This window comes from Zootoca vivipara, chromosome 2 (genome assembly GCF_965207765.1).
Source record: "Zootoca vivipara chromosome 2, rZooViv2.hap1.1, whole genome shotgun sequence".
Lineage (NCBI taxonomy): Eukaryota > Metazoa > Chordata > Lepidosauria > Squamata > Lacertidae > Zootoca > Zootoca vivipara.
In genome coordinates this window covers 120,072,414-120,091,362 of record NC_142584.1, presented here as the reverse complement: position 1 = coordinate 120,091,362, position 18,949 = coordinate 120,072,414, and the positions used below count along the sequence as shown (strand labels likewise).

The window sequence follows — 18,949 nt, the reverse complement described above, 5'->3', positions numbered from 1 at the left end:
CCTCCTCCCTCCTCCCGTTACTCTTTCCCTACCTGAGGAAGCTGCCTGGCTCCTCTTTCCACTCCATCTTTAAGAAGAGACTGTTCAGAGGGTGTCTTGGAGGCCATTGCATTGCCAGTGGAAAGGACGGAGAAGGAGAAGGAGGCGTAAACTGGGCCACTTCTGGGACTCTCTCAGCTGTTGCGATGTACTTCAATGCAGAGAGCAGCTCTTTAAGGAGAACATTGGAAAAATTATTATTATTACTATTATTGAATTTATATGCCACCCTATACCCAGATCTCAGAATGGTTCACAGAATGGCGTATTATTTAGGGTGGGAGACGTTTACACAGATAACATATATCTGACAAATTACAAATACCAGAACTAATAAATTAATACAGCGGACCCATGGGTTACATACTTCTCTGGATACGTAATTCTCGGGTTGCAACAGCGGCAAACCTGTAAGTATTTTTCCGGGTTTTGCCGCTCACACATGCGCAGAAGCAGCACATGAGCAGAAGTGCTTTATCGCGCCCAAACATGCGCAGAAGAGGCACCTTTGGTTATGGTTTTTTAGGTTTGCATGGACCCCTGGAATGAATTAAATCTGTAACCAGAGGGTCCACAGTACTCATAAATTCTAATTACAAAGGCAGGGAACTGGAAGGATGTAATCCTTTCTACTGGAACTTTATAATACTATAAGCTGCCTGAGTCTTTAGGGGATATTCAGCTTCGGTTTGCAAAGTTCTAGGATCAAATCCCAAACTCTTAATGAAGCTTCACAGAAAGCATTGTGGTCATTATATCTGTAGACCTCGCTTTTCCTTTCCTCCGAACAGCCATCCAGGAAACCAGTTACTGACCTTTTGATACATTCAGAATAAAGAAAATAAGGCAAACTCCCAAATTATGGGCAGAATTTGCTGTCAGAATAAAACCAACATCTGGAGGGCACCAGGGTGCAGAAGTTCCATCCAAGCAGAGCAGATGGGAATATATAGAGCACTCTATGCGCTAACATGGATTGTAGTTTAGGGGACAGAGATATGAAGTTCAGTGGCTTATGGGCCCTTAGTCCTTCCTCTTAGGAACCTGTTTGCTTGTTTGTGTATGTACCCTTTTATCCTAGCCCACCTTGCAGGGTTCTTGTGTGAGCATTGCCCAGGTGGTGGGCTTTAGATCACCTACAGCAGGCATGTCAAACCTGCAGCCCTCCAGATGTTTTGGCCTACAACTCCCATGATCCCTAGCTAGCAGGACCAGTGGTTGGGGAAGATGGGAATTGTAGTCCAAAACATCTGGAGGGCCGCAGGTTTGACATGCCTGACCTACAGTGTTATAAGGCCCTCCTGGCTACCTGGATGGGGACGAGGCCAGGCAGGAGTGAGGCTGCCAGAACCGGCAGAAAAAGTCCCTCAGCACCTCTGCGCTGGGCCAATCCTGCAAGACAGGCCAGATCTCCCACTCCTAGGAGCTTTGATTCTCTTTTCCGACAAAGTCCCAAGAGGACACCTGGAGAAGCCTCTTTTTGGAAAGAAGCAGCATCAAAAACTCATTCCCTCCCCCTCTTTCCCCCAAGTCCAGCTGGGGAGGGGGCATTTCTTTAATTCCTCCAGTCTTTGCCTTGATACTTTTTAAAGGGCTCCTGAGACCTTGATCAGTTTCAAATCCTGCCATCCATGGACCCATTTCCCTTGCCAAGCAGGAGGGAAACTGACGAGGTGTTTTTCATGCTTCAGGAAATCGGAAATGCGCCTCTTCCCTCCAGCATTGGGACACAAATGCCTCCCCAACTGCACCCCAAAATTTGGGAAACCCAACAAAGCAACCTCAGCCTGCCAGACTAGGATTTGTGAAAGGGGAGCTGCGGGGGGGGGCTCCCCCTTCCCAAGCAGCAAATTCTTGTTTCCTTTTGCTTCCTTCTCACATCAGCCTCTTTCTTACTAAGGACGCTCCGGAGGCCGATTTCCATTGACATTGTCCATCTCTCACCCCCCACCCAATTCGAAATCTCCTCCCTCTCTCCCAATCCAGAGGCGACTCTGTTCTGCAGCTCTGGGGATAAAAGAGCCACACAGCGACACCCCCCCCCCCACCATGTAAGGCAGTTTCCCCTGCACCAAGGCAGACTCCCTCCTCTCTCCATATCTCCCCCCCCCGCAGGGGTGCCAACTTGAATAAAATATCTTATGGGGTGGAGGGAAGACCCATTGGGCCGCTCTGATTTGGCTCTTATGCTTTCATGATCCCGATTGAGGCAGGGGGCGGCAGATCGGAGTTCTGGGGTTCATCCTGCAGTGCAAACCTTGTTGGGGGGAGAGGAGCACCCCCCTTGCAGATTGCCTCTCCTGGTTCCCAGAGGGAAAGGGGGGAGAACTTCCCTGTTTTCACCCCCCTCATCCTTCCCCACTCCCTCCTGCCCTGTTTGTAGATTCAGAGGGAGGAAAAGCAAATTATTCTCCCTCCCTGCACCCCAAATCACACCCCCCCCGAAATGTTGTACCTTTTTCCTCCGCCTTTGCAGGCCTCCTTCTCTTCCGGGGGATGTAACATTGCCTCTACCCCCCCACCCTCCTCCGTCACTTCCTGCCTTTTTAGGAAGCGAGTTCATTGACCCAGGGGGAGGGGATTCCCCCCTCCGGAAGCAGAGACCTAGAAATGTAGTGGGAAGGGACTCCCCCCCCCACACACACCGAGCCCCGACCATGACCCCCTCCTGACTTTCCTTCCTACCTTTTAGGTAGCTATTTAAATGCTTTGCTCGCAAACAGAACTTGTTTTATTTATAGTTATTTATAAATCTACTGCGAAGCATGGGCACTTCTTTCTTCTTCACTTCTCACTTCCCTCCGTGGCCCTCGAGTCTCGTGCTGTGCCCCCCCCCAATTTACACGATGTTCACCTGTGGACCCATTGTAATATCCATATGTCGCCCCCCCCCTTTTTTAAAGAAACGCTGTTCTAGTCTTTAAACTCCATTGAATTCTGTGGGACTGACTTCTGAGTAAACATCCTGTTCAATCCTAAGGATTCTAGTTACCCGTTTTGGTCTGAGTCGAAACAAAATAAAAAAATTCCTTCAGTAGCACCTTAAAGACCAACTAAGTTTTTATTTTGGTATGAGCTTTCGTGTGCATGCACACGAAAGCTCATACCAAAATAAAAACTTAGTTGGTCTTTAAGGTGCTACTGCACTGAACTCCATAGAAACAGGTTTCCCCAATTGGCCAAGTTCTGCAGAACCTGTTTTTGAAAAGTAAAGTCATGGACCCCCACTTTTGAGATTTTTGCAGTCTCTGGTAGTTTCTGTTGTGTGAATGGTGCTGCGGAAGGGGGGAGGGAAGGTTCCCTGGAGTGAGCAGACTAACTATTGGGAACAGCTGCTTTTTCGGGAGCCCTGTTCAGCCCCGTATGGTTTCTTTCCATGGGTTTCCTTTTGGGGGAAATGAGCAATGATTGAAACATTTTTCACACTCTTGTCCCACACCTGCTTTATTCGAGATGCTCCCACATCCCCCTGTGCCACCTCCCCATGTTGAGGAGTTGAGTCTTTCCTGGTTCTCCCACTAAACACCCCCTTTATTCCGGCTGCCACCAGAGATGATGTCTTATCTGACCACTTCTCCCTCCACGTAGCCAAGAATGACAAGGTGTTGTTATTTACTTATAATAACACAATATAAGGGTTTCTAGATTACTTTGTGCACATAAGAAGATGGTTTCAGTCTTTCTGTGTCTTCGATATTCCTTTATTAGGGCTGTTATATGTACTGCTGTTCTGAAAATACTAAGATAACCAACCAATCATACCTGGTGCCAAATGCACACCAGAGATAACGTTTTAGGGGGAATGTACAGAAAAGGGCACAAGGAGAAGGGGACGAAAGAGGACGAGATGGTTGGACAGTGTTATCGAAGCCACCAACATGAGTCTGACCAAACTGCGGGAGGCAGTGGAAGACAGGAGTGCCTGGCGTGCTCTGGTCCATGGGGTCACGAAGAGTTGGACACGACTAAATGACTAGAGAACAACAGGAAAATTACTGAATGTATCACTGCACCTTTGCCCATCCCCCCCAGCCCATTTTTTCTTGACTTTACTTAACTTTCATTTCTATCCATTATTATATAGATATAAGATATCTTTATTGTCATTGTCCCCTTGCGGGAACAACAAAATTACTCGGTTGCTACATCCACTCCGATAAAGCATTCCGCATAATCCAAAATTATAAAAACCTAATTAAAAAACAGTAAATATAATACAAAATAACAAGTAAAATAAGATAACAAGTAAAATAACAAGTAAAATAAGACTTCAAAGTCCAGGCTTTCCATTTAAGGCCAAAATCGCTCTAGAGAAGAAACTGTTCCTGAGACGGCTCGTTCTTGCCTGCATAGTTCTATATCTCCGTCCCGATGGCAGGAGCTGAAAGAAATGGTGACCAGGGTGCGTTGGATATCTAGTGCTTTTTTAGTGCGTTGGATATCTTGATATATCTAGTGCTTTTTTATGGCACCTGGTGGTGTAAATTTGTTCTAAGGTGGAGAGTGAGCAGCCAATAATGCTCTCTGCTGTTTTAATAATTCTACACAGCCCTGCTCTGTCCTGGGAAGTACAGCTTCCGTACCACACACATAAACCGTACGTGAGCACGCTCTGTATGGCACAGTGATAGATATAAGTGATGTTACTATCCTACTACATAGGTAAAGGTAAAGGGACCCCTGACCATTAAGTCCAGTCACGACTGACTCTGGGGTTGCGTGCTCATCTCACATTATTGGCCGAGGGAGCCGGCGTATAGCTTCCAGGTCATGTGGCCAGCATGACAAAGCCGCTTCTGGCAAACCAGAGCAGCACATGGAAACGCCGTTTACCTTTCCGCTGTAGCGGTTCCTATTTATCTACTACCGGTAGCATTTCGACGTGCTTTCGAACTGCTAGGTTGGCAGGAGCTGGGACCAAGCAACGGGGGTGCCGCCGACCTTCTGATCAGCAAGCCCTAGGCTCAGTGGTTTAACCCACAGAGCCACCCGGGTCCCCTATCCTAATACATACATGGTCACTAATAACCCACTACATTTTGTATGAACTCATTCCTAATATCAATATATATATGTACAAACACAGTCTGCATTCATGTGTTGCATCTTCTATCGTGTTGTCACGTTTTTATTCTTCCAGTTAGTTAATCAATATCAGCCTCTTGGCAATCATTGGGGTGCAAAGAATCCCAATTCGATTTTCATTTCTTGGGGATTGTTCAGCTGTGATTCTGAAATCATAGGCATTGACGCTGCTGTTCTCCGGAAAGGATTGGACTGCATGGTTGTGAATTTTCCTCAGTCTTTTAGTTTCATCTGATTTTTAACCGCTTTGAGGGTTTCTGCAATCAACTAACTAACTAACTAACTAACTAACTAACTAACTAACTAACTAAATATAATTTTGTTATTCTATCTGCATTGCATCCAAGAAAAAGGTCCCAGGTTCAACACCCCACCCCCCACCCCCGGCATCTGGGAGAGGCCCTTCGTCTTCAGACAGATCTTGGGTTGCTGCTGCCAGTCAGTGAAGACATTCCTGGCCTAGATTGACCAATTACCTGACTCCCTAGAAGGCAGCTTCCTGTGTATTGGGGCTGCTGTTCTGTTCTTAAAAAAAAAAAGTTGGACTTTTGAGGCCTAACAAAGCATATGAATCCCAAGTCAAGGCGCTGCAGTGGCTCCTGTGTAGGACCTGGGAGACCAGGGTTCAAATCCAACCCCTGGGTCACCCACTGTGTCTCAGCCTAGCCTACCTCACAAGGTGGTTGTTGTGCGGATAAAAAGGGAGCTGGAGAAGCACCCAGGTTGCCTCTACTTCCTTGGAGGAAAGGTAAGATATGAATGCAGGTTAACTAAAGGCCAAAGCAAATTTAAAAAGTCCCACCCAGCTGCCCACAGCCAGGCGAGACCCCCAACCACAGCTGGCTGGCTCATGGAAAAAAGATGAAATTCCCAAGACAGCCAAGGAAGAATTCAGAGCCCGGAAGATGTCCTGGAGAGAGAGAGAGAGAGAGAGAGAGAGAGAGAGAGAGAGAGAGAGAGAGAGAGAGAGAGAGAGCTGGGCTGTGAACACAGCAAAGCTCTGGAATGGTGGTTTTGGAGTTTGATATGGCCCTGCTCCTGGACGTCATATCAAAAAGCACAGTTCCTGATGGCAACCTATCATATATTGGTATCGTAAAGCCCAAGGATTGTCAAGTCCAAAGATTATAATGCACAGTTCCTATTGGCAATGCCATGCTGATATCTTCCTTCTACATCGTCCTACGTTTTAAAAGTGCGACAAGCGAGACTACCTTCTGCATCGTCCTATGTCTTGACTAAAGTCTGATGGCAGGGCGTGAAACCCAACTGGAACAAATGCAGTCCAAATGGTCCACAAGCTCCAGATATGCCTGGATTTATTCTGCAACCAAACATACATTCAAATTGTTTTTCCCATGTGAGTTTGCTGATGTCTTCTAAGTTTTCCACTATTAATGAAGCTCTTTCCACAATCCATGCATTTAAAAGGTTTCTCCCTTGTGTGAATTTGTAGGTGTGCATTAAGCTTTCCACTGTGACTGAAGCACTTTCCACACTCAAAACATTTATATGGTTTCTCTCCTGTATGAGTATATTGATGCATTTTCAGTGATCCTCTATGACGGAAGCATGTTCCACACTCCATGCATTTAAATGGTTTGTCGCCCGTGTGAATTCGGAGATGTGCGGAAAGCGTTGCCCTTTCACGGAAGGTCTTTCCACACTCCGTGCATTTAAATGGTTTCCCCCCTGTATGAGTTAGGTTATGTCTTCTAAGGTGTCCGCTATCTCTGAAGCTCTTTCCACACTCTATGCACTTAAATGGTTTCTGCTCTGTGTGAGTTCGTTGATGCTTTTTAAGGTTTCCACTCTGACTGAAGCTCTTTCCACACTCCATGCATTTAAAAGGTCTTGCCCCTGTGTGAGTTCGCTGGTGGATTATTAGCGTTCCGCTATCACAAAAGCTCTTTCCACACTCCATACATTTAAATGGTTTTTCCCCTGTGTGAGTTAGGTTATGTCTTCTAAGCATTCCACTGTCTCTGAAGCTCTTTCCACACTCCATACATTTAAATCGTTTCTGCCCTGTGTGAGTTTGTTGATGCTTTTTAAGGTGTCCACTCTGACTGAAGCTTTTCCCACTCTCCATGCATTTAAATGGTTTCTCCCCAGTGTGTTCCCATTGATGTCTTCTAAGGTTTCCATTAATAGTGAAGCTCTTTCCACACTCCATGCATTTAAATGGTTTCTCTCCTGTGTGAGTCCGTTGATGTCTTTTAAAGTTTCCACTATTACTGGAGGTCTTTCCGCACTCCATACATCTAAATGGTTTCTCCCCAGTGTGAGTTCGCTGATGTATTTTTAAGTTTCCACTCTGACTGAAGCTCTTTTCACACACTATGCATTTAAATGGCTTCTCTTCTGTGTGAGTTTGTTGATGTCTTTTAAAGTTTCCACTCTGACTGAAGGTCTTTCCGCACTCCAAACATCTAAATGGTTTCTCACCAGTGTGAGTGCGATGATGTGCATTAAGGTGCCTACTCAAAAGGAATCTCTTTCCACACTCCATACATTTATATGGTTTCTCCCCTGTGTGAGTTTCTTGATGTTTTGAAGGAATCCCACTCCCACAGAAGTCATTTCCATAATCCATACCTTTAAATGGTGTCTCCACTGTTTCAGTTCATTGATTTGAACTAAGAGTGCTCATTGAATCACATTGTACATTCCACGTAGTTAATTGATTTCTATTTTCACCTGGTTGGGAGTTGGGGGAAAGGAAATCCTGTTAGAGTTTCAAGAGAGGGAACAAAGCAATAGCACCTTCTCTTGTGTTAACATTTGTTTAACATTTCATACATGCGTCCTTCTCCTGTGTTCCTTTTTAAAAAAATGAAATCTAGCCCCCTGCAATGCAGGACTGTTTTGCCACACATGGGTCTCCAACTCACATCCCTGAGATTAAGAGTCTCATGCTTTACTGAGTGAGCTGTTTAAAAGCTTTACTTCCAGGAACTTGATATAAACATTACAGAAAGAATAAACGATACATTGCCTCAGTTCTGCAGGCCCATTCTTACCATAGCTGCCAAGTTTTCCCTTTTCTCGCGAGGAAGCCTATTCAGCATAAGGGAAAATCCCTTTAAAAAAGGGATAACTTGGCAGCTATGATTCTTACCCACCATGGTCTCATTATAAGGCCCTGTACCATATATTTGCCAAAAAACTAGCTTTGCCACTAAAAAAAAAATCAAAATTAATTCTGCCTAGGGCTTCCCCTAAGATGTTGCCAATTTGGCCAAATTTGCTCACAATGCCATTTCACACCCCAAAACAAAGGACATGTGAGGAATTTTCCTGACATATGGGAAGCCTAACTCTGCCCCCTCTTTCCTGCTTGCTGCATCTTCGCAACACCTGTAGGAACAAAATAAAAAAATTCATTCCTGTAGCACCTTAGAGACAAACTAAGTTTGTCATTGGTATGAGCTTTCATGTGCATGCACACTTCTTCAGATAGGAATTTGTGTCTGCCTGCAAATTCAACTCAACATTTTGAAATTCTATCTAAAGGCATTCAGTCACAAAATCTGCTCCCAGGAAGTAACGGGTGTGTGATTTGGACCCACCAGCTTTTTCGGGGATCCATCTCTCAGCGGACTTGGAGCAGAGTCCGATTCCTAGGCAGCAGGAGGGAGAAGCCGAGGGAGACCCCTTCAGACAGGGGTGCCAACTTGAATAAAATATTAGGGGGAGGAGACCTGCATAATTGATAACGACACAGTGTGCATGCACCATTTGAATGGCAATGCCAATGAAACGGGGGGGGGGAGAGAACAGCCCCCTCAAATATTTTATGGGGAGGGGCGAAGGGAGTTCGGCTATCTGACAGCCAAGATGGAGGCGTCCCTCCGAAAGTCCACATTTCCCATTCACTGTTTCCCCCCCCCCTCAACTGGACTTATCTTGTTCTTGCCCCAGGAAGACTTCCCTTCCTCAGCCCCCCCCCACTTCCTCTGCCCCCCTTTCATCCCCAAGGAGGGAGAAACGAGGTGGCACATGCTTGGTTAATTCAGATCACTGTGTCTTGACTGCTGAGAGGTGTAGGGACTTTGTGTACACAATGACTGGAGGAGTTTGGAAATAATACTCGTGGTTCAACTGTTGCCAGCCTGACCAGTAAAGAATCACCATCAGTGAATTGGATAAGGCATATATTTTTATCGCAAATAGATACCATGGTCAATGTTATTAAAAGCCACTGAGGGATCCAGCAGAACCAGGAAACAGCTTTTACCTCTGTCCCTAGCCCGCCAGAGATAACCAACCAGCGCCACCAGGGCAGTCTCCTCCGTCCAATGGCAGGGCCTGAAACCAAAGTGGAACAAATGCAGTCCAAATGGTCCACATCCCCCAGATGTGGTTATTTTGCAACCACACATACATTTAAATTTGGGCACAATAAGGAACTTTTGCTCATGGTATGACTATTCTCCACCTTCCCATTTCAACTCTCTGGTATAACCTAGGATAACCTAGCAATTCTAATATATAGGTGCGCTTTTACTCTCGCAAGATTGAATGTATTGACCTCGGCTGTACTTGAGGGACAATTCCAACATATTCCAAATGAAAAACGCTTATGTCCCTGTGGATATGGCAGTCCCCAATTGGTGGCACATACCCTCCTGGCTTGCCCTCTTTATAGAGGCTTGAGGAATGAGATTATCACCCCTCTTTTATTGTCCATTCTGCATTGCCCAACCACTGTCACATTGTCCTTTCTCTTAGCAGAATAGGATGAGCAGGTGACAGCAAAGGTTGCAAGGTTTTCAGCTGGGGCAATCAGAATAAGATGCACCACTTGACTATTGATTCAAAGCCCTGAAATGTATTTTATATAATTGACTTTTTATTTCTACTCTTTGTATATTGTATTGTCGTTTTATCGCTATGGCCAATGGCTGACGCAAAGAAAGATTCATTCATTCATTCATTTGTTTAAACGGTTTTCCCCGTGTGAGTTTGCTGGTGTCTTCTAAGTGTTCCACTATTAATGAAGCTCTTTCCACAATCCATGCATTTAAAAGGTTTCTCCCTCATGTGAGTTTGTAGATGTACATTAAGGCTTCTACTCTGAATGAAGCATTTTCCACACTCCATGCATTTAAATGGTTTCTCCCCTGTGTGAATTTGTAGATGTGCATTAAGGTTTCCACTCTGACTGAAGCATTTTCCACACTCAAAACATTTATATGGTTTATCTCCTGTATGAGTATATTGATGCAGTCTTAGTGATTCTCTATGACGGAAGCATGTTCCACACTCCATGCATTTAAATGGTTTCTCCCCTGTGTGAGTTCGTAGGTGTATGTTAAGTTTTGCCCTTTCACGGAAGGTTTTTTCACACGCCATACATTTAAATGACTTTTCCCCTGTGTGAATTCGCTTATGTCTTTTAAGGTTTCCACTACAATTGAAGCTCTTTTCACAAACAATGCTTTTAAATGGCTTCTCTTCTGTGTGAATTCGTTGATGGTTTGTAAAGTTTCCACTATCATTGAAGCACTTTCCACATTCTATGCATTTAAATGGTTTCTCCCCAGTGTGAGTTCGCTGATGTCTTTTAAAGTTTCCACTCTGACTGAAGGTCTTTCCGCACTCCAAACATCTAAATGGTTTCTCACCAGTGTGAGTGCGATGATGTGTATTAAGGTGCTTACTCAAAAGGAATCTCTTTCCACACTCCATACATTTATATGGTTTCTCCCCTGTGTGAGTTCCTTGATGTTTTGAAGGAATTCCACTCCCACGGAAGTCCTTTTCATAATCCATACCTTTAAATTTTGTCTCCACTGTTTCAGTTCATTTTTTATTCCTAATGAAATCTCTGATGGCCCCTTTGAATTCTGACTGCCTTCTCCATCACCTGGTTGGGAGTTGGGGGAAAGGAAATCCTGTTAGAGTTTCAAGAGAGGGAACAAAGCAATGGCACCTTGTCTTGTGTTAACATTTGTTTAACATTTCATACATGCTCCCTTCTCCTGTGTTCCTTAAAAAAAAAAATGAAATCTAGCCCCCTGCAATGCAGGACTGTTTTGCCACACATGGGTCTCCAACTCACAACTCTGAGATTAAGAGTCTCATGCTTTATTGAGTGAACTGAGTTTAAAAGCTTTATTTCCAGGAACTTGATTTAAACATCATAGAAAGAATAAATGACACATTGCCTCATTTATGCAGGCCTTTTCTTACCCACCATGGTCTCATTATAAGGCCCTGTACCATATATTTGCCAAAAACTAGCTTTTCCACTAAGAAAAAAAAATCAAAATTAATTCTGCCTAGGGCTTCCCCTGAGATGTTGCCATTCACTCACAATGACATTTTTACACCCCAAAACCAAGGACATGTGCGGAATTTTCCTGACATATGGGAAGCCTAACTCTGCCCCTCTCTATCCTGCTTCTTGCTGCATCTTCGCAACACCTGAAGGAATGTGTGTCTGCCTGCAAAGCAACTCAACATTTTGAAGTTTTATCCAAAGACAGTGATTCAGTCACAAATTCAGCTCCCAGGAAGGAACGGGTGTGTGATTTGGACCCACTCGCTTTTTCGGAGATCCATCTCTAAGTGGACTTGGAGCAGAGTCCGATTCCTAGGCAGCAGGAGGGAGAAGCCGAGGGAGACCCCTCCAGACAGGGGTGCCAAATTGAATAAAATATTATTGGGGGGGAAGACCTGCATAATTGATCACAGCATACCCCTTTTTGAATGGCAATGCCAATCCATTCCCGGGGGGGGAGCAGCCCCCTCAAATATTTTATCGGGAGGGGCGAAGGAACCTCGGCTCCCCGACAGCCCCCAAGATGGAGACGTCCCTCCGAAAGGCCACGTTTCCCATCCACTGTCTCCATCCCCCCCACCGCTCGATTGGACTTATATTGTTTCCCCAGGGAGGCTTCCCTTCCTTCCCCTCCCCCCACTTCCTCTGCCCCCCTCCCTTCACCCCCAAGTCTCCCCTGCGCCCAGAGACCCCCTTGGCCCGGCTCACCCCTCGCCCTGCGTGCAGAATCTCTCTCGAGCGCACCGACCTCTCCATCCGGAGGAGCCTCCCAAGACGAGCGGGGGGGGGGGGACGAGGGAAGAGACGGAAGTGGGGGAGGGAGGGGTCTCTTTCCAGGCCTCTCTAGGCATCAGGGCTCTCTCGCATCTTTAACCCCTTCCATGGACTTCCAGCCAAAAGAGGCGCGCCTCGCCACACGCGCGCAGCCAGGAGCGCCCCTAGGGATTCCTGTCAGGGGAGAACGGGGGTGCGCGTTCCGAGGGGCGCTTGTTTGGGGGCCTCTGTTTACCCCCCTGAACTGTTTGGAGATGGCAGACTTCATAGGGGCGCCCTTGGTGGTGGGCATCTCAATTCTATTCCAGCAAAGGTGCCCAAGGGGTTCAGGGAAGCTGAGCATCGCTTGCTCGGCCAGATGGGCACTATGGTTATAATAACGATAATAATAATAATTTTATTGTTTGTATGCCGCCCACCTGAATGGGTTTTCCCAGGCACTCTGGGTGGCTTCCAACAAAAAATAGTAAAAACATTACAACATCAGACACTAAAAACTTCCCTAAACAATACCTTCTAAAAGAGTTGTAATTCTTTATCTCCTTGACATTTGAAGGTGTTCCACAGGGAGGGTGGCACTACCAAGAAGGCCCTCTGCCTAGTTCCCTGTAAATTCGCTTCTTGTACTGAGAGAGCAGCCAGAAGACCCTTAGAGGAGGACCTCTGTGTCCAGGCTAAGCAATGTGGTGTGGGGTGTGATTTAGGCCTTTAAAGGTCAGCACCAACAGTTTGAATTCTACTCAGAAACGTGTTGTTGTTTAGTCGTGTCCGACTCTTCGTGACCCTATGGACCAAAGCACACTAGGCACTCCTGTCTTGCACTGCCTCCCGCAGCATGGTCAAACTCATGTTCAGAAATGTACTGGGACCCAAAAAATAAAAATAAAAAATCCTTCCAGTAGCACCTTAGAGACCAACTATGTTTGTCATGGGTACCATATGAGCTTTCTTGTGCATGCACACTTCTTCAGATACACTGAAATGGAAGTCACCAGACCCTTATATATAGTGGGAGGGTGGGGAGGGGTATTACTCAGAAGGGTGGTGGGAATGAGTGATTGGCTGATAGGAGTGGTAAACCTGTTGACGACTGACGACTGTTAATGACTGCAATTGATCTTGCAGGAAAAAGCAAGGCGTGAGATGGCATTCGCAAGACAAAGCATTGGTCATAGAAAACCTCATCGTCTTGCGAGTCCCTCGCGCAACGCAAAACACTTTCGTCTTGCGAGTTTTTCATTGCGCAAGGCATTTTTCTTGCGAGGTACCACTGTAGTTGTAGTTTCCGAGTCACCTTCAAAAGTATCTCCACATGGAGCACATTCCAGTAGTCCAATTGTAAGATAACCAGAACAGGAAGCACTGGCAAGGCAGCCTGCAGGAAGGTAGAGTCTCAGCCAACATACCATGATAAAATAAATGATAAATTTATTATTATAATTAAACTTTAGAAAACATCTGAAGGCAGTCCTGCATAGGGAAGCTTTTAAAGGTTTAATGTTTTATTATGTATTCATAAGTGGCTGGGCAGAGACATGGACCCTCGCTTTTGAGATTTTTGCTGTCTCTATGGTAATTTCTATTATGTGAATGGTGCTGCGAATCCCTGGAGGGGGGAGGGGTTACTTGGAGTGGGCAGACTATCTATTGGGAACAGCAGCTTTAGCGCTCTGATTTCGGGAGCCCCGTGTGGTTTCTCCCCGTGGGTTTATATGCTCTTACCCATTTATTTAGTGATAAAGCCACATCCTTTAGGCGTACATGAGTTCTATCCCCGATGAAGCGTGCTGAAGTGTCTAGAGAAAACCACATTCTAGCATCAAGCCGCCCTGTTTTCAGGCGTTCTGAACACAAGCGTATAAATATAGGTGTCCTGTGTTTGTCTAGTTTCCTGCTGTTGTCTAGCTTGTTATGCAAACCCTTGACCTTTTGAAAAGGCAAGTAAGCAACATTTTGGCCCCTTGAAAAAGCAACATTTTTATTATTCTTCATAATTTCCCCCCTATGTTTTTAGTTGTCTTTATTTTTGACCAAACTGCGGGAGGCAGTGGAAGACAGGAGTGCCTGGCGTGCTATGGTCCATGGGGTCACAAAGAGTCGGACACGACTAAACGACTAAACAGCAACAAATTTTCATAAACAAACCACCTTGGAGAAATAAATTTTTATCATCATCATCATCATTATTAGATTCCTATAAGACCTTTTACCGATATCTGTTATGTAGCTGGTTGAATATCATTTTTTTTTCTAATTTAGCTAAGTTCCTTTTGTACTTTAGTAATTCAGTTTGCAACTTCTTAAGCAGCTTATGAAATCCTGCTATGGGTATTGAACAGTTAACTCCCATTTGAGATTTGAGATTGTGGCTGGGACTTCCAGCTGTACAATTTTATGATATCCCTAGAACTAACAATCAAATGTCATGTTTAGTTTTTTCTTGTCAGGTGCTCCCTCATATTCAAATCAGGCCTTAGTATAATAATGTAGCATTTGGGAAGGAAGATGCAGCCCAGAAGCCCTGCACTGGAGGCCAAGATAGAGAAGACCTAACAGCTACCAAAGGTTCAAGAGTTCACAATAATGAATAACTTCCTAGCCGGTGACGTCACAATGGCGGCTGGTCTTTGTTTTCAGGCTCTTGCCCCCAGGTTATTGAAGGGCTCGTTCCAAATTTAAATTTGTTGCAGAGATCACCAAAATCCAATCTCCTTCCCTTGGCTCTGCCCCACAGGGAAGGGGTCCAACATGATTTTTAGCAGATTTCAAAGTCATAGAATCATAGAATCATAGAGTTGGAAGAGACCACAAGGGCCATCCAGTCCAACCCCCTGCCAAGCAGGAAACACCATCAAAGCATTCTTGACATATGCCTGTCAAGCCTCTGCTTAAAGACCTCCAGAGAAGGAGACTCCACCACACTCCTTGGTAGCAAATTCCACTGCCGAACAGCTCTTACTGTCAGGAAGTTCTTCCTAATGTTTAGGTGGAATCTTCTTTCTTGAAGTTTGAATCCATTGCTCCGTGTCCGCTTCTCTAGAGCAGCAGAAAACAACCTTTCTCCCTCCTCCATATGACATCCTTTCATATATTTGAACATGGCTATCATATCACCCCTTAACCTTCTCTTCTCCAGGCTAAACATACCCAGCTCCCTAAGCCGTTCCTCATAAGGCATCGTTTCCAGGCCTTTGACCATTTTGGTTGCCCTCTTCTGGACACGTTCAAGCTTGTCAGTATCCTTCTTGAACTGTGGTGCCCAGAACTGGACGCAGTACTCCAGGTGAGGTCTGACCAGAGCAGAATACAGTGGTACTACCGTATTACTTCCCTAGATCTAGATGCTATACTCCTATTGATGCAGCCCATAATTGCATTGGCTTTTAAAGCTGCTGCATCACACTGCTGACTCATGTCAAGTTTGTGGTCTACCAAGACTCCGAGATCCTTTTCACATGTACTGCTCTCAAGCCAGGTGTCACCCATCCTGTATTTGTGCCTTTCATTTTTTTTTGCCCAAGTGTAGTACCTTACATTTCTCCTTGTTAAAATTCATCTTGTTTGCTTTGGCCCAGTTGTCTAATCTGTTAAGGTCATTTTGAAGTGTGAGCCTGTCCTCTGGGGTATTAGCCACCCCTCCCAATTTGGTGTCGTCTGCAAACTTGCTCAGGATGCCCTCAAGCCCATCATCCAAGTCATTGATAAAGATGTTGAATAAGATTGGGCCCAAGACAGAACCCTGTGGCACCCCACTAGTCACTACTCTCCAGGATGAGGAGGAGCCATTGATGAGCACCCTTTGGGTTCGGTCAGTAAGCCAGTTACAAATCCACTGAATGGTAGCATTGTCTAGCCCGCATTTTACCAGCTTCTTTACAAGAATATCATGGGGCACCTTGTCAAAGGCCTTGCTGAAATCAAGATAGGCTACATCCACAGCATTCCCTTCATCTACCAGGCTTGTAATTCTGTCAAAAAATGAGATCAGATTAGTCTGACATGACTTATTTTTCAGAAACCCATGCTGACTTTTAGTGATCACAGAGTTTCTTTCTAGATGCTCACAGACTGTTTGCTTAATGATCTGCTCTAGAATCTTTCCTGGTATTGACGTCAGGCTGACTGGGTGGTAATTGTTTGGGTCCTCTCTTTCCCCCTTTTTGAAAATAGGGACAACATTTGCCCTCCTCCAGTCTGCTGGAACTTCGCCTGTTCTCCAGGAATTATCAAAGATTATTGCCAGTGGTTCTGAAATCACCTCTGCCAGTTCTTTTAATACTCTTGGATGTAGTTCATCTGGCCCTGGAGACTTGAATACATCTAAACTAGCCAAGGATTCTGCAAGTCCTGTTTCAGCATTTTAGCTGCAGGCTTTGTAACTGCTTGGTTATCTCAGTGGGGGGGGGCGACCTCCGTTTCCTTTTTAGATTCCCCTCCCAGGGCCAAATCTTCACCAAATATTGATCCAAAAAGATTAACTTACAAGTACAATCTTTGCTTGGAGGTATCTGACGCTCAGCTGTCACCAGCATGGAGCTTCGCGTCCCAGAGGTAGCAGTTTACCCAAGGCTCCGTCCTGCTCTTCTGCTCTCGGCACTCCTAAAACGGTGCTTCCCAGGCGGCGAGCGGTACTCTACGGGGCACAGCTGGGTTCCCACGTCCTCGGAATGCTCAATCTGGGGGTTTGACGGGGGGTCAAGGTGCTCTCGTGACTCCCCTCCCCCCAAGACGCTAGGGGCCTCGGAGACCGAGGTTTTCCCCGCCGGTCGGCAAATGGCGACGGACCGGAAGTCTAAATACCCATTTTATTTCTCCTCCCACCAAACATAGGTAAAGGGACCCCTGACCATTAGGTCCAGTCATGACCGACTCTGGGGTTGCGGCCCTCATCTTGCATTATTGGCCGAGGGAGCCGGCGTACAGCTTCCAGGTCATGTGGCCAGCATGACTAAGCCGCTTCTGGTGAACCAGAGCAGTGCACGGAAACACCGTTTACCTTTCAGTTTGGAGCGGTGCCTATTTATCTACTTGCACTTTGACGTGCTTTCAAACTGCTAGGTTGGCAGGAGCAGGGATCAAGCAACAGGAGCTCACCCTGTCATGGGGATTCGAACCGCCGACATCCTGGTTGGCAAGCCCTAGGCTCTGTGGTTTAACCCACAGCGCCACCTGCATCCCATACATATCTATGCACAACATATTTATAAATCAAAAGAAAATGTAAGGGTTTCACGATTACCCTGGGCATATAAGTAGGTGCTTTCAGTCTTTCTGTGTCTTCATTATTCCATTATTGCATTATTGCAATTCCTATAATATTAATCTAACCAGCTCTGCTTCCAAAGCAACACCCTCAGTCTCAGCTCCACTTTGTGCTACTCTCCATTCCCCGATACAAACATTTCCAACTCCCTCCACCAAACACCAAAACCAGCTCACTTTCAGTCCGTTCTCATTCAGCAGCAACACTCCAGACTCACACACTCCCCCTCCTTATCAAACAGTACATTCAATATTATATTATGCTTACTATTGTGAAATGTTACCTTCCTTACTTTAAATACATGTCTAGACTGTGGGGCCACTGTGGGGGAGGAACAAACCCCCAGGCATAACGCAGGAATGTCCGCAGCCTTTCCCCAACGTCTTCTCATGACCCATGCTTTGTTGACACCAGGCACATGTTCCATAAATCTTGCAGAGTAAACACAACGGATTGAGGCAGGGTTGCGGCTACAAGCTACTTTATTGCTAAGAGATAGACAGAACAAAAAAAAAAAGCATGTCTCCTGTCACTGAGAGAAGTCCGAAGAAGAAACAAAAAAAGGAAACAGAATACAGCATCACATCCGCTACCGTTATTCCAACAGTCTTTTGCTGGAATGTATCAACACAGTCTTGTGACTGCATAGTGAGAGGCTATAGAAACCCAACACCCTCCCTCTTTCTATAAATATCACTGGGCAGTGTGTTAAAACAATCCCAGTTTCTGTACATAGGTACTGTGTTCCCCGGGAACAACCTTGGATAACAAATCAGCAGGAATTTCATTTCCTGGCATGTAGGACACGGTTACGAGTCCATTCTGAACACATTCTCTTGCACGTCGTAATTTTAACTGCAAGTGCTTTGTGCCTTGCTTACAACTCCCAGAAGTTAGCAAAGCCAAACATGCTTTGATTGTCCTGATAAACCTGTATAGGGCACTTTACACAAATTATCATGTATTTACACAATTGCAACAACCATTCACAATCCATAAGTGAATATGACAATGCATTGAGTTCAGCTTCACAAGAACTCAGGCTTACTGTTGTCTGCTTCTTGCACGACCAGTCAAAAAGACACTGGTTGTACATGTAACAAACACCAGAAGTGCTTTTGCCATCTGTGGCATCACTTCCAAAACTTGGATCTGCAAATATCTCAAGACCTCCAGACTTCTGATCAGTGAATCTCAGTGTGTAGTGCATAGCACCTTTCAGATAGCGTACTGTGAGGGGCAAGGGATATCGCGAAGCCCCTCCCCTCCTGAGTTCCAGCCCAGCCCCGAGCGAGGCTGAAAAGAGAGAAAGTTCCAGCTCAAGTGGGGAAACAGGAAGTGGTGTCCAAGGCTCTGGCAGGGTAGAAGAGCCATCGTCCCAGGTGGGACAGGAAGGGGGGAGGCCAGTCCCCCCAACTCCGGTACTTCGCAGAAAGCGTCGGGGGAAGAGGATGGGTCTCCCCAAGTTGTTATGCTGGCGCAAAACGCGCCAAAAGCCA

General features: G+C 45.7%; 2 protein-coding genes across 14 annotated transcripts in view; both read right to left on the bottom strand.

The window, feature by feature from the left end:
• LOC118081220 (uncharacterized) overlaps positions 1 to 12,162 on the bottom strand; it is a 32,488-nt gene extending 20,326 nt beyond the window's left edge. For 6 of the 13 annotated variants that reach the window (XM_088663923.1, XM_088663911.1, XM_088663913.1 and 3 more), the window contains exons 1-2: positions 7,723 to 7,830; positions 33 to 210 (exon numbers count right to left, since the gene is read on the bottom strand). In XM_088663923.1, the coding sequence (XP_088520049.1) occupies positions 33 to 107 (75 nt within the window). In that variant the 5' untranslated portion in view covers positions 108 to 210; positions 7,723 to 7,830. Of the gene's footprint in view, positions 1 to 32; positions 211 to 2,494; positions 2,596 to 7,722; positions 7,831 to 10,904; positions 10,997 to 12,121 lie in introns of those variants that run through there. The other 7 variants (XM_088663912.1, XM_088663918.1, XM_088663921.1 and 4 more) reach the window with 3 other exon arrangements.
• Positions 3,719 to 7,725, bottom strand: LOC118081314 (uncharacterized). The gene has a single exon (XM_035107781.3). The coding sequence runs from the start codon at positions 7,718 to 7,720 to the stop codon at positions 6,467 to 6,469; it is 1,254 nt and encodes a 417-aa protein (XP_034963672.3). The 5' UTR covers positions 7,721 to 7,725; the 3' UTR covers positions 3,719 to 6,466.
• Positions 12,163 to 18,949: the final 6,787 nt, after the last annotated feature.

Coding starts and splice junctions, on each gene's coding strand:
- LOC118081314 (XM_035107781.3), bottom strand. CDS start 7,720: ATGGATTATGGAAATGACTTCTGTGGGAGTGGGATTCCTTCAAAACAT.